This window comes from Heterocephalus glaber, unplaced genomic scaffold (assembly GCF_053883595.1).
Source record: "Heterocephalus glaber isolate CG9 unplaced genomic scaffold, H.glaber_assembly_v1.0 deba00000331, whole genome shotgun sequence".
Taxonomy (NCBI): Eukaryota; Metazoa; Chordata; class Mammalia; order Rodentia; family Bathyergidae; genus Heterocephalus; species Heterocephalus glaber.
In genome coordinates this window covers 54,004,643-54,019,759 of record NW_028258142.1, presented here as the reverse complement: position 1 = coordinate 54,019,759, position 15,117 = coordinate 54,004,643, and the positions used below count along the sequence as shown (strand labels likewise).

Genomic DNA, 15,117 nt, shown 5'->3' with positions numbered 1-15,117 from the left:
CAGCAGAAAGGGTAGGGAAGGAGGAACGTCAAAATTACTTCAGGACATTTTGCAAATACATCCTTCCCCAATCACCCACAAGATTCTGATAAGAATATCTAGAAAGAAATGCCACCCTCTCCAACCCAAAACCCTAACTTGAGTTTCTGCCATGACAAGTTACTGGTACTGATAAAAACACAAGTATGTGTCTTATTTTTCAGACATGTTAGAAAAGGAAAAAATGACTAAGAGTTACTGAGATACACTAAGAGTGACCATTGTGGTAATAAGCTAAGTTCTTAACACTTAAACCTATAGTCCCCAAACTATGAGCAAAATCATTCATTTAACTTATTTCTTTTTTTTTTTTTTTCTTCCGGTACTGGGGATCGAACTCGGGTCCTTGCGCTTGTGCAGCAGGCGATGAAACCACTGAGCTAAATCCCCGGCCTGCATTTAACTTACTTCTTAGCTTAAGACATTAAGTGCATGACTAATGCCAGACAATAAAGAAAATGACTAAAGCACTCCTTTCCATAGTGGTACAATGGGACAACCAAAGCACTATGATCTGTAAAATTTCATTTCCAGTTCTGTAAAGACTTCAGCTCAGTCCTAGAATACTGCACATGTCCAAGGGTAAAGAGGTCAGGCTTTTATCTGCACTCCACTCTAGCAATGCAACATGCATAAAGCACAAACTTTGATTTCAGTAAGGCCTCCCCTTAAGTCTTAGTGCTACCACTTACCAACTAAAAGTCCTTATTCTAATTAACCTTCTTGAGACTCAGTTTCCTCAGCCACAGAATGGGACTAATATCTTAAAGCATTATGAGGATGAAATCCTCAACATAAGAATCCAAACATAATAAGTCATTCTTTAAATTTTAGCTCTTGTTCCAAAGAAATGACTGTATTTAAGAAGCCAAAAAAGTAACTAACATTCTATGGACAGAAAAAAGGAATTCAATTCTAATACTTAAATTACCTAGAATAAGAGCAGACCAGGTCATTCAAACAACCCTCCACAATGCTAACAAAACAAAACCAAAAAAACCGTGGGCAAAATATTTTTTAAATTTCTCACAGATATGAAGGAAGAGACAAACTAGTAAAAAATGACCAAGCCAAGATTTAGTAGGGAAAAACATCTCGAGAAGTAGGCCCAAGGGCATTTGAGGGGTACACAGGATGACACATTTGCTGTGAACATGTTAGCAAAGCTCGATGAGAAGCTGAGAAGGTTCTATCCACAGGCTAAAAGGACAGAAGTCCAGGGTCCATCAAAGGAAGGAGCCCTAGCAAATCATAAGTAAAAACCAGATTTATAATAAACCTTGCTTGGTCTGTACACCTGATTCAACTCATCTAGAATCACTAAGAAAAATCTCAATCTCTGAAACATTATTAAAGTGATCTCAGATTGTTAACATACCCAGATCCTTGACAAAAGAAAATGACCATGCTCTGTGGAAGAAGATAATAACATCCTAGAAATGTTAGAAAATATTTCTACAGTGATTACCCCAAACAATTTCTGACTGACAATCAAGACAACCAGATACATGCGAAGGCAACACAACATGAATGACAACTAGCAAGTAACAGACAACTGAAACAGATACATAAAAACTTCAAATATTAGAATTATCACTTTAAAATAATGTATTCCCAAAAAACAGACATATATAGGTAGTATTTATATACATAAAACGAGTAAACAAATACATATACACACATATACAAGTACACTGAAAAGTTAATTGTAAAGTGTAGGTGATGGGTACATGACAATTCTCTGTAAAATTCTTAGAATTCTGAGGGTTAAAAATGACAAAAGTAAAGACCAGCAGCAAAATACAGCCTCTGTAGGACCATAAATTGAGACATCTAGAAAACAACTTAAAGATGAGAAAAAGAAGTAAAGCTCTGGAAATCAAGGAAAAGCCAACAGGACTAAAAACCACAGAGAAACTGAGGACAATGCAGAGAAGAGTGAAGGAGTTTGGAACACTCACCCAGAAACCCAGGAAGGGAACTGTCTCTGCAAATACAAGGTGAGCCCAGAGAGGGCTAGCAGCCTGGGGAAGAAACAACAGGACAGCACCAGCCCCAAGAAAAGGTCACAGTTACTGTCAGCTACAAATAGAGTGTGCAGTTTTATTCTGACAGTGACTTCCTGTGCACGGCAAGGTAGAGCTGGGGAAAAAATTCACTGTAGTGTCCACCATGCTTGAGTGATAATCAGGAGACACTGTGGGAAGAGCTTTACTGCAGGACTGGAACACTCTGGGAATCAGAAGTCTCAGAACAACTGCACTTCAGGGTCTCTGGGGTCACTCTACTACAGTGGTGGGAAGCCGGGCTGGTCCTATGTGCGTGTCTGAGTGGGCTGAGTCTGAAACTGCAGACATTAGGTCCAGTGGACTGCTTGGCCCCTCTCACTGCCTACTTTCAGCACAGAGCTCAGTGGTCAATTTGCTTCCCATCTGTTAGTGTGATCAGGAATATACCTCAGCTTACAGTTGCCACACCCTGGGGTGTAAAGACAGAGGGGCCTCTGGAGCAAATGAGGCACCTCATGAGCCCACACGCCAAAAAGGTAGGGAAAGATGGCAGAGACTTCCGGTGCATAACAGGACACAAACGCTAAGAGCTGCTGGAGTGAATAGAGTCCTAAGGTAAACAGGACACTACTGACTGACCATACCCAGTGGGAAAGGTGGGGAAGGACTCAGCATTTACACAGCAAAAAATGAGTGTGGAAAGAAAATAAGCCCTAGCTGTGACTCACTATTCCCCACCAGAGATACTAATACCCCAGGAACTGGAAAGAAACCACTCGCTCAAACACCAGGAGGAACTTTCTGGACTCAATTCTCCTTTTTGGTTTGGTTTTGGATTTTTTTGGAGGCGGGTGGTTTGTTGTTCCTTTTCTTCCTATCTTTTGTTCAATGCTCTTATTCTTTTTTCATATTTTTCTTTTCTTTTTCTTTTCCTGTTACTTTTTTTTTTTTTTTTGGTACTGGGGATCGAATTTTCCTGTTACTTTTACCTATTGCTATTAGCTTTCTTTTTTTAATTGGATATTTATACCACTTTTCTCTCATCTTGCTGTTCTTTTTCAAATTCTATTTCTTTCCTCTTTCCCTAACCCCATTTTTATTCCATTTTTATTACTGTTAATCTTATTAGTTTTCAGCTGTTTAGTTGACTATGCTATTATTGCTGAATTCCTTTCTATTGTTAATAATGGTGGTAGAGTTATTGCCTTTAGTGGATATTTACTGTATATTAGTACTGTATTTGGTTTCTCTTTGTGTCTGCATTATTATTGCCAATCTATTTTCTATTGTTAAAGATGGTATAGTTGTAGCTATTATTGGTTCTTATCATATCTCAATAACTGGTTTGCCTTTGACTCTAATTATTGATCTCTTTTCTATTATTAATGGTAGCATTGTTGTTACTCTTAATTGGTTTTTATTATATGCCAATATCTGGACTCTATTTGTGCCATCAACATTACCATGGTTCATTTTCTCCCCTTTCACTGGTATTGGGATCAAGCACCCAGAGAGAAGTTAAAAAAAAATAAGAAAAACCTCAAATATTATGGTGAATAGCTTGAAGAGTATAAACACCAAAACATAAACAGGCCCAAGGACATAAGGAGACACAAGGAGCTCAATCTAACTAGAGATCTCCAAAGTGATAACAAGTTTCCTGAGCCTAACTGATCTTCAACCCATAGCACAAAACAATAGAAACAAGAGAAAGCAAGGCACCAAGATGACCCTAAAACTTCTCCAAAAAGATCTCACCAACACTGAAGTAGAGGAACAATAAGTAATGAACACAAAATACCTGTTATGGCTTGTACCTAGATGTCCTCCCAAAGCCTGGGGGGCGGGGGGGGGGGCGGTTGTAGGTGGGGCTATTCGGAGGTGGCTGGATCTAGGGTGTGTGATACTGGGATTAAGTGTGCCATGCTGGGATTCAGGGTGCACCACCCAAAGGAAGGTAGCCTGGAGGAAATATAAAGGCAGGCTTGGTTGCTGCTGCTGCCTCCTGCCTGCTCTGTGACGCCCTCTGCCATGCCACCCTCCTTGGAGCCAGCCAACTATGGGCTAACACCTCTACAAACTTATTTTCAGACAGAGCTGACTTCAAACCAAAACCAGTCAGAAGAGATAAAGATGGCCACTACACACTGGTAAAGGGAACAATTCAACAGGAAGAGCTAACAATTTTAAGTTATCACTGCAATGAATGTCAGTGACCCAACTTCTAAAACAAAAACTTCAAGACTTAAAGAGGATAAATAGACACCAATACAATCACAGAAGGGGACTTTAACACCCCACTATCAGAATTATGCATGGCAACCAGACAAAAAATAAACAACAAAAAAATCAAAGTTAAACCACACTATTAAACAAATGAACTCATTAACAGATTATCTATAGTGTTTCAATCAACAACAGAATACATATTTTTCTCAACAGCACAGACTATATCTTAGGCCATAAAGAATGCTTAAAGAGATGAGGGGAGAAGAAATAGAGTGAAGATGTGTTATGTACATGTCCCAACTCCCTACAATGAATGTAATCATTATGTACTACAAACATGTGCTAATACAAATAGTAAATACAAAAGAAATGAAATAGGGTAGGGGATTTAGCTCAGTGGTTTCACTGCCTGCTGTGTAAGTGCAAGGACCCAAGTTCAATCACCGGTACCAAAAAAAAAAAAGAAATGAAATAATCCCCTGCATATTATTAAATCACAGCAGAATGAAGCTAGAAATCAATGCCCAAAAAAGCCACAGAAAGTTCACAAACACATGGAGATTAAACTGTATGTACTGAATAATCAATGGATTACAGGAGAAATCAGGGAATATAACAATTTTAAAATGACAAAAATACAAAATTTCCTAGAATCAAATGACAATGAAATTACAATATCCCAATACCTACGGGATACAATGAAAGCAGTTCTAAGAGGGAAGTCTATAGTTGTGAATGTACACAATGCCAAATAAATAACCTAATGATGCATCTCAAGGTCCTAAAAAGACCAACACTATCCAAATCTGAAACTAATAGAAAGGAAGAAACTATATAGATCGGAGTAGAAATTAATGAAATTTAGACTATACAGATATACAAAGAATTAATGAAGCAAAGACGTGGTTCTTTGAAGGAGCAGAAAAAGGATCTGCAGATGGGAAAGGTGGGAGGTGAGGACTAAAACGCACCAGGATGCAATATATATATACCAACTCCCCCAGGATGAATGTATTTACTTTGAATTGCGAAAGTACACTAACAAAAATTTTTAGAAAAAAATTAAAAGGGATGGGGATGAGTCAGTGCAAAGGTCCTGGGTTCAATGATTCAATTCCCAGTGGGGGGGGGGGGTTGTTGACATAGCAATAAAAGTCACTGAAAGAATTCACAGAAATAAAATTTTCTCACCAAAAAAAACCTGCTCTACATCTATACTGTATTTTCTAAAAGAATTATAACCAATGAATTGAAGAAATATAAGCCACATCAAGTACATTCAAGATTTAAAAAAAAAAACATGCAAAAGCTTCTCCAGCTTATTTAATGCCAGCAAAACCTCAAAATAAAAACTAGACAAGGGCATTATAAGAAAGTAAATTAGGGGCTGGGAATGTAGCTCAGTGGCACAGCACCTGCCTGGCAAGCGCGAGGCCCTGAGTTCAATTCCCAGTACCAAAAAAAAAAGGAAATTAGAAGTCAATTACACTCATAGGAAAAGATGCAAAAATCGTGATCGAAAATCTACCCAACTAAATACTGTAATTTTTTTAAAATACTGACCAGGTGGATCATAAGTATGTTAACTGCAAGAATACAAGACTGATGGACCATTACAGGGTAAATCAGTATAATTTATCCCATTAAGAGATTTAAAAAAAGGGCTTATGATCATTTCATTAGATGCAATAGAAGTATTTGATAAAAGTTTACATCTTGTTAAGATATAAATTCCTAAAACACCAGAAACAGCCAGGGATTAGCTCAGTGGTTCCGCCACCTGCCTCGTAAGCTCAAGGACCCGAGTTCAATCCCCGGTACCAAAAAAAAAAAAAAAAAAAAATCTAGAAACAGAAAAGAATGTCCTCACTCTGATAAAAGGTATCTACAGAATATTACAGCAAACATTACACTTAACGGTTAAACAGTGAAAATTTTCCCTTTGAGATCAGGAACAAGACAAGGTGTTTTCTAGTAGGAATGTGCCAGAGGTCCTAGCCAAAAAAGTAAGACAAGAGAAAGAAATGAAGGTATAAAGATTGGAAGAAAAAAAACAACAACAACTTAGAAATGATATGGTTGTGAATATAGAAAACTGAAAGTACAGAAAAACTGTCAGAAATAAGGGTGAACAAGGTTGTTATGCAAAATCAATTGCATTTCCATGTAAACAGCAATTAGAATTAGAAAACAAAAGTTAAAAAAAAGACTCCAGTTTAAAATGACCTGGAAAAGTAAATCTAACAAGAAATGCACAAATCCACGTGACAGAAAATCGTAAAACTTCCTTGACAGACATTGAAGAGTGAAACAAATGAAAATATGTGCAATTCTCATGACCTGGAAGACAAAATTTTGTGACAATATCAGTTCTCCCAAATTTATTTCTTTACTTTTTTTTTTTTTTTTGGTACTGGGGATCGAATTCTAGACCTTGAGCTTGCGAGGCAGGTATGGTGCCACTGAGGTAAATCCCGGGCCCCCAAATTTCTTTAAAGTCAAAGTAAGCTCAATAAAAATCTCAGTGGGATTATGTATGTATGTATGTATGTATGTAATGTTTAAAGATATACGAAAATAAAGACTAATAGCTAGGATACTGAGGGGTAAAAAAGCAGTAAGAACTTCTTTAATGTACATCAAGTCTGACAAAACAGTGAAATTGGTTAAAAGAGACCAATGGAATAAAATAGAGATAGAGATCAGACAGACCCACATATATATGGGCACATGATATTATAACCTTGGCGGTACAATAGAGAAAAATGTTTTGTTTTCTAGCAGGGGGTATCCTAAAAACAAACATTATGAATTTTATATAAAGTAATATAAAATAAGCAACTATAGTAAATTTATTAAGGAAGGCAGATTTTCACTAATATATAATATCAAAAGTAAAAATCCTTTCCTGAAACAAACATATCACTAAGATCTCAATATTTAATTCTGTTCTTATTTTGTATTACCCAGTTCTGTTCCCTAAGACGGCCCAGCAACCGTGACAGTCCAGTAATAATAAATATCCCAAGCTTTCAAATGGTGGTTCCTAACTACCAATTCCCATTTTAAAAAAGCTGATTCCAGTCCTGGAGCCTAAAATACAATCAATCATCTCTCAAATCCTGAAAGCAAAGAAACTACAAAAGAATACTAGAGTCATATCAGAAGAGCATTAAGTCCATTTAAAAGGCTTCATTTGATCAAAGAGGATAATTGGAGCATCACAATAACTACAATGAAGTTTAATACTTGAAAAATACAAAAGTCAAAGCCAGACACAGTGGTGTACATTTGTAGTTCCACCACAAAGCCCACAACCTACTGGTCACACCTTTGCAGGTTGCAAGAGACCAACATGGAATTCTGAAATCTGATAAGGGATAGAATCAGCCCTTATCCTCAGTTTCCTATAGGGGCTCTCTAACTTCAAAATAACCAAATATTTTATGAAGCTTTTTGTTCTATAAGAATTACAGCTAATAGTAGTAAGAGGGATTGTAAAATTAGAAATTTACCATTCTGTGATCCTAAAATGAAAGAAGCTGGTCAACAAGCATACATGACTGCTAAAAGCATTAAGTGAAAGGTAGATAGGGAACTTTATAATGGATTAATCAGACTGGCAACAACTGTACCCACTGTTCAATCTTAACACTGCTAAAAATTGAACAACAATTAATGTGTTTTTCTTGATGTGATACAAAGGAAAATCCACAATACCACCAATAAAATGGGTTAACTAAAAACTAAATCTAAGTCTAACTATCAGTTTACATGAAATAAGAGATAGAAGAACACATTAAAAGATCCATGAGCATGTTAAAAAGGCCATGAGGATACAATCAGCAAAATCCAGAATGTGAGAAATTTACACAACATATGACTCAATTCCTCCAACAAAAAAGAAAATTAAATAGGTAAACTGATACAGATTTTAAAAATTAATACATATCAACCAATTCTATATCTACACCTTGTTTGGATTCTGAGGCAAGCAAACATTTAAACATTTAGGTTTTTTGAGATAACTGATAACTGAAAACAGACTGCATATTAGAGGGTATTAAGAAATTATGGTTAATTTTGTCGGGCGGGATAACAGTCCTACCTGCTACACTGGAGGCATATTGAAATATGATGCTAGTAAAATGATACGATGTCTAGTGTTGGCTGTGAAATATTCCAGATTTACTAATCAATTATTTCTGTGATTAAAAATTAAAACAGGCAGGAAGGTAGGTAAGTTGGTGGATGGATGAATGGATACAATTTCCTCAAGGAGGGAAGTGATTGTAGGTCAATGAATTCAAATTAAATGAAAGCAAAGCAATAAAGCTTTTAGGTAATATAGACTACTTCCACATTCTCAGAGTAATTCAGGATTTACTAAACAAAGTTCAAAATTCACTACAAAAAAACGTGTCACACCATATACTACTATAAAAACTATCTACTTCACACTACTTTCAAGGTACTTACAGCTGGTAAAAGAGACTGCATATTTTGATTAGAGTCTGCTATTGTAGCAAGGTATACCAAGTTTGTATGCAACATCTGCTGATACCTGTTAAAACAAAACAAATACCAATATTAAAAAATAATTTTATTCCCATCTGCCTAAATATAAACATCAGTCTAATCATTTCTAGAATTTAATAAAGATGTATTACCTGAACATCAATAGCACTTCAACTTTTCCTATTTCCTCTGCAAAATAACTCTAAATAATAAATAATACTCTCTATGTAATAATGAACATGGAAGGGCCGGGGATTTAGCTCAGTGGTTCCGCTGCCTGCCTCACAAGCACAAGGTCCGGAGTTTGATCCCCAGTACCAAAAAAAAAAAAAAAAAAAAAAATGAACATGAAGATCTTACCATGTGCCACATTGTTATAATTGTTTTATATGTACATATGCCTCAGTGAATACTCAAATCAACACTTTTAGGTAGACACTCTAATTTTTCTCCATTTTACTGACGAGGAAGGTACAGTTTAGAGAGGATGCTAATTTGTACAAAATTGCACAGCAAGTTAATTGGTGTATGATTAGCTTCATATATAGTACATCAGATTTTGAAAAAGAGAACCAGAATGAAGGAATTTAATGAAATATGCTATCCCCTTCCTTTTGCCACTTTTGTTATGCCAAAAGCCTCAAATCTAAATACAACCAAGATCTTCTGATCAGGGATGTAGCTCAGCAGCACCGAGCCTGCAAGTGCAAGGTCCTGAGTTGATCCTCTGTACCAAAAAAAAAAAGATCTGTTAAAGTATCAGAAAGCAGGTGAGAATCACACATTTTCATTCCTGTAATTTACTCCTTTTCATTCCTGTAGTTATGACTAAAGAAGCCTTCTGTGGTTATACTTAGCTATCAAGATAAGTGGTTCTACTACTTATCTAGTTCACAAGAAAGTGACTATGTAATTTCCAGTCACAGAAAAAAATGATATGCTAAAATGCAGAGATAAAAGAAATGCTAGAGCACTAATAAAACTAAGAATTAACTTAAAAAAATAAATTCTCAACATTGGAGTTATGTGGTTAAACATGCATATAGTAATCTTGTGTATGAATTAGTTGGGCTAAACTCCCTAACTATAAAAGTTAATTCAGATGAAACCAGATTAAAATTACTGGCAGTAGTGACCCAATGACTAGTGTTTGGACTTAGTGCATGCATACAGCAAGCCTCATAACCAAACTTAAAACCTGCATAAACTGTTAGGCTGCCTCAAAATTTCATTTACTACAAATACTAACTACAAATTAAAAATAATAAAAATGTGTCAAAACAATGTTATTCAGATAAAGTATTCTGATTGAGATACAAAATGAAATAAACACTGTAAAGGGAATCATAGTAAATTCTTTGGTACCTCTTTATTCCTGTTACAAACTACTAGTTTCACAACTTTTTATTAGGAAAAATACTTCTCACTAGCAAAGTTTCTTCACTAAAATGTCTATACTTTTAATGCTTTTCCTCAATGTAGCTAGACATGATACATTTTTTATAATCTTTAGATAAACGAGGATCAAATACAATTATGTTTCTAAAACTACAAACATCAACTAACCTCTAGTTGGAACTATTTCACTGTTCTGTAGCAGTCTTCAAGGCAATTTAAGATTTAGGACTCCAAGACCTGGGGATATAGTTTAGTGGGAGAGGCTCGCCTAGCCTTGAACTTGTGATCCTCCGGCCTCAGCCTCCCAAGGGCTTGGATTACAGGCCTGCACCACCACGCCCAGCTTCAATGACTTAATTAGAACACAGAACTCATTTCAAAGTCTATTCCTTTATTTCTTTTTGTTCTGAGTATTAGTATATTATATGGTCAATTTAAGGTTTTCTGAAGAACACTGACCACTTCATAAAAAATTTAAACATCAAATCTTATTAAAAGACAGTCTATTCATAACTCTCAAAAAACAGTTAAGACTGCTGCAAGCTCCAGGCCAACCTGAACTACCTAGTAAGTTTAAGGCCAGCCTGAGCTACATAGCAAGACCACAACTCAAAAGAAAAAAAAAATTTGAGTTATTATGCTGATTTGCACTTAATAAACCAATGTTAAAACACTATTAAATCTAATCTGCCACACTTAAATCTTCATCTCATTTGTCTAATAAGACTTTAAATATCTATAAATACAACATCATTTATGGAATAGTTTAATTTTTAAGACAGTTGCCAAATCCCCTCTCAAACATCAAACTTTTTAACATTTAATTTTGAAATTATTTTTTTAAAGTCCAAAATCTTTCAGATTTCCTAATTGTTAATACTTCATATCTGCTTTATCATTCTGTCTATAAATACACATATGTATGCACACATATTTTGAGGGTCAGTTGCAGACATAATACCCTTTACTCCTAATACCTTCAGTATCAATTTCCCAAAAACAAATTCATTCCCTTATGTAACATATCATGACATTAACATTGATACACTGTATCACCTTCTAACCCTCAGAACCCATTCTAATCTGTCCCAATACCTCCACGTCATTTTTTCTAAGATAGGAAAAGACAAATATTTTTATAGAGCTTTTCCAACTTCAACAGGTTTTCTTTTCAGTGAAATTACATTGTTTTTTAAAGCATTCATCAAATGTTTATTCAAAGATAATACTAGATTCAAAGATGAACACTAACAAAAATATATATATACACTCATATTCTTTTCTAAGTTTATATGAAAGTCACCTAAAATTCAATTAGGAAAAATTCTACAAGCACCTGGATCCTGCTAAGACTACTGAAATGCTAACAATATTAAATAAATATTTTCCTGAGAAACTTAATTTTTTTCTTTTTTGGGGGGGTAAGGAGCACTAAGGGTTGAAACTAGGGGGCTCTACATCCTCAGTCCTTCTTTTAAATTTTGTTTTGAGAAAGAGTCTCACTAAACTGTCCAGGCTGGCCTCAAAATTTCAAACCTCCTACCTCAGTGGGTGGGAATACAAGCATCCACCACTACACTCAACAGTGTGTATTCTGTAAGTATATTACATTTGTCACTGAAATAGTTTACAATCATTCAGTCACCATTTTAGTCAAAAATGGAGTGTATGTAACACTACATATACAATGGTGGGGCCATAACTTATATCCCTAAATGACCTCACAGCCATCTTAGTTTATGTACTGTGTTTGCACAATGATGAAATTGCCTAATGATGCATTTCTCAGGATGTGTCCCGATCATTAAGCGACTGTACTTTCTTAATGTGTACACTCACCTCTAAAATACTGTTAATAAAAGAACATCAAATGTGTAAGCTAAAAGCAGACATAAAACATACTCACGATGGTAACTAACTTGCAAGCTAGCAGATGTATAATATAGTTAACATTTTATATTTGATGATGGTACTGTCCTAATACTGACAAATAGGGCTGGGGATTTAGCTCAGTGGTTCTGCTGCCTGCCTCGCAAGCGCAAAGACCCGAGTTCAATCCCCGGTACCAAAAAACAAACAAACAAGCAAATAATGACAAATATTTCCAAATATCTATGATTATTAATCTATTAGATGAGAGTTCACTTTCCAAAGATTCCAGTAAGAGCCACTACATCAATTACCTTGCAGAAAGTAAAATAACTATTAACTATAATTGATTTAACTTAAAAATCTTAGGTCTGATTGCATTTTCTAAGTACTTTTTCCTATAAGGTGTGAAAAGTACATTTACTAGACAGAAATATATTTCATAGAATAAAAGTTATCTTCCCAAGTAGAAATTTAAAATTAAATTCCTTCAAACAACAAAAACTACTACTTTTTCGCATCAGAATTACATTCAGACCACAGACTTATATAACACATGGCCTATCTGTGTTAAGTCTGCAATTATTAGACTGAGCAATAGGCACAAAGGCATTACCAGTGAGAGGCTCTGAGTGGTTGGAATATGGTGTTCATTTGCTTATTTTAAGATACTTATGTTTTCTAACTTTTTACAATGCATACACTGTTTTCATAAAATAATTTTTTTACAAACTGTTTCAGGGGCCGTGGATTCAGTTCAGTGGTTTCGTCGCCTGCTGCACAAGCACAGGGACCGGAGTTTGATCTCCGGTACCGAAAAGAAAAAAAACTGTTTCAACCAGTCATCATATTTGAAAGAAGTATTTAGAATTGGACTATCAATTCCCAGATGGCTGTTATTTACTAAAGCTTCTATTTATTCTCCTTTTGCCTCTCTTACTGTAAAAAAACAAAAACAACATTTATGAAGGATGCAATGAGGAAAATTTTTTCTCGTCTTACAAACCATTCCCAACAACTTGAAAAAAAGAGCTGAAGGTAAGAATGAAAGTTAAACCCATCAAAGCTAAGAACAGCAGGATGCACCTGTTGTCTCAGCTACTCAGGAGGCTGAGGCAGGAGGACTGCTTGAGCCCAGGAACTCAGGGCCAGCCTAGGCAAAACAGACTCCATCCCTTAAAAGAAAATAAGAAAGATGAAGAAGTAGTAAAATTAATCAGAAAGAACAGAATTGAAGATTCTACCCTAAATCAATTTAAGCCTCATTTCATCAAACACATGTGAACCGTTCCGATACGCAGAGAATGAGAGAAATGATCATGCAATACATGAAAAAGAATATAAAGAATAAAGCAGTATAAACTTTTGCTGACTCAAGTTGGAAAAGCTGGTTCTAATTCTGAACATCTATCCATGACGTGTACTGCTGTGCCCAATAAAAAACTGAACATGTCCTGTGCCATCAAATACCTTGGCTCCACCTGGGTGTTCTTAAAAGCTTTAAGTAAAAACAGTAATTCTAAGCACTGCCTTCTAATTTTAACCAATCCACAGCTCACCTCAGATAGGGATCTACTTATCACTGATGATTATCTATAAATGAAAGAAGTTGATCAGCTAGGTTATGTTTTAAAGAACTTTTCAAATATATACAGACAAGAGCCACTAAAAGAAGCAATATAAAAATGGAAATAGTCATACAAAATGCAAAATGACAAGTAATTAGAAAAAAAGATAAACTACACCCACAGCTTAGTTTCTAAATACCATCTTACAAAAAAAGAACTAAGGCTTGGAGAAATGGTTGATTCCAGACTTGCACAGAAAAAAGTAGAGGGTAAGAGCAGAACATTTCATGGTACAAGAAAATGCTCAAAAAATAATGGAGACATGTCAAGAAGACAGCCAGAGGGGTTCCGAATGGCCAAACCTGGAATAATTAGAGGGGGAAAAAAAGCAGTACTAGGGTAATAAATTATAACCTAGAGAATTTAATGAGAATGTAGAAGTCCATTCAGGTAGAAATAACTAACGACTGGGAAAAAAGGTTAGGAAATGTCTTCTTAGAGTAGGATTACAAATAAATATGTGTGATGACTTTAGTTACTATTTCACAACTACAACACTATTACCTATCTCGGGCAAAAATCTTTGGTGGATGCTACAATTATTGCATTGAAATATAATGAGAGGGCCGGGGATTTGGCTCAGTGGTTTCACTGCCTGCTGCACAGGTGCAAGGACCCAAGTTCGGTGCTGGCTTCGGCAGCACATATACTAATATTGGAAGGACCCAAGTTCGATCCCCGGTACCAAGAAAAGAAATATAATGAGAAACATCATATGTATATCTCAAGTTATCTCCCCATAAAGATACGTATGAATTACAAAAGAAAAAGTAGTAACTTTATGTTAGTGAAAATGGCACCATCTTAACTAAGTGATCAAACTTATCACTAGCAGTGGGACAAATTACTACTATATAGCTCCTGAAGATATACTGAGAAGAACACAATATCATACTTGTGGCACTACTGCCAAAAGTATGTTAAGTGAATTTCATCATGGAGAAACTTTAGTCAAATCCTAAAAGAGGGATGTCCCACAAAATAACTGGTCTGTACACTTTTATAAAGTCATCATGAAAGATGAAAGACTGAGGGACAGTTCAAGATTAAAGTATACTGACAGGACCTTACAACTAAATGCAATATCCGACCCTGCACTGGACCCCAGACCAGAAAAATATACTAATGGGACAAGTGGTAAAATTCAAAAAAGCTCAAAACATTGGATAATAGTATTTCATTTCTATTTTAACAATTATATTTTGGCAATTTAAGAATATAATGCTGTTAGAAAGCACTGAGATTATTAAAAGAATCATATCTGTAATTACTCTCAAATGCTTCAGAAAAACAGTATGAGCAAGAAATAAAAAAGCAAGTGGGCCAATATGCTATTTGAGAAATTTCAGTGAAGGCCATACAAGAATTTGTTGACCTATCTTTGAAATTTTTTCTTAACTGTGAAATTATTTCAAATAATGTATTTT

At 35.4% G+C, this 15,117-nt stretch overlaps 1 protein-coding gene across 7 annotated transcripts in view; it reads right to left on the bottom strand.

The window, feature by feature from the left end:
• Ss18 (SS18 subunit of BAF chromatin remodeling complex) overlaps nt 1-15,117 on the bottom strand; it is an 83,297-nt gene that overhangs the window by 61,950 nt on the left and 6,230 nt on the right. For 6 of the 7 annotated variants that reach the window (XR_015444250.1, XR_015444244.1, XM_013075276.3 and 3 more), the window contains one exon: nt 8,757-8,841. Coding sequence is in view for 2 of the 7 variants with exons in the window: in XM_013075276.3 (XP_012930730.1) it covers nt 8,757-8,841 (85 nt within the window). In the remaining 5 variants the exon portion in view is untranslated. Of the gene's footprint in view, nt 1-8,756; nt 8,842-8,947; nt 9,081-15,117 lie in introns of those variants that run through there. The other variant, XR_015444247.1, reaches the window with a different exon arrangement.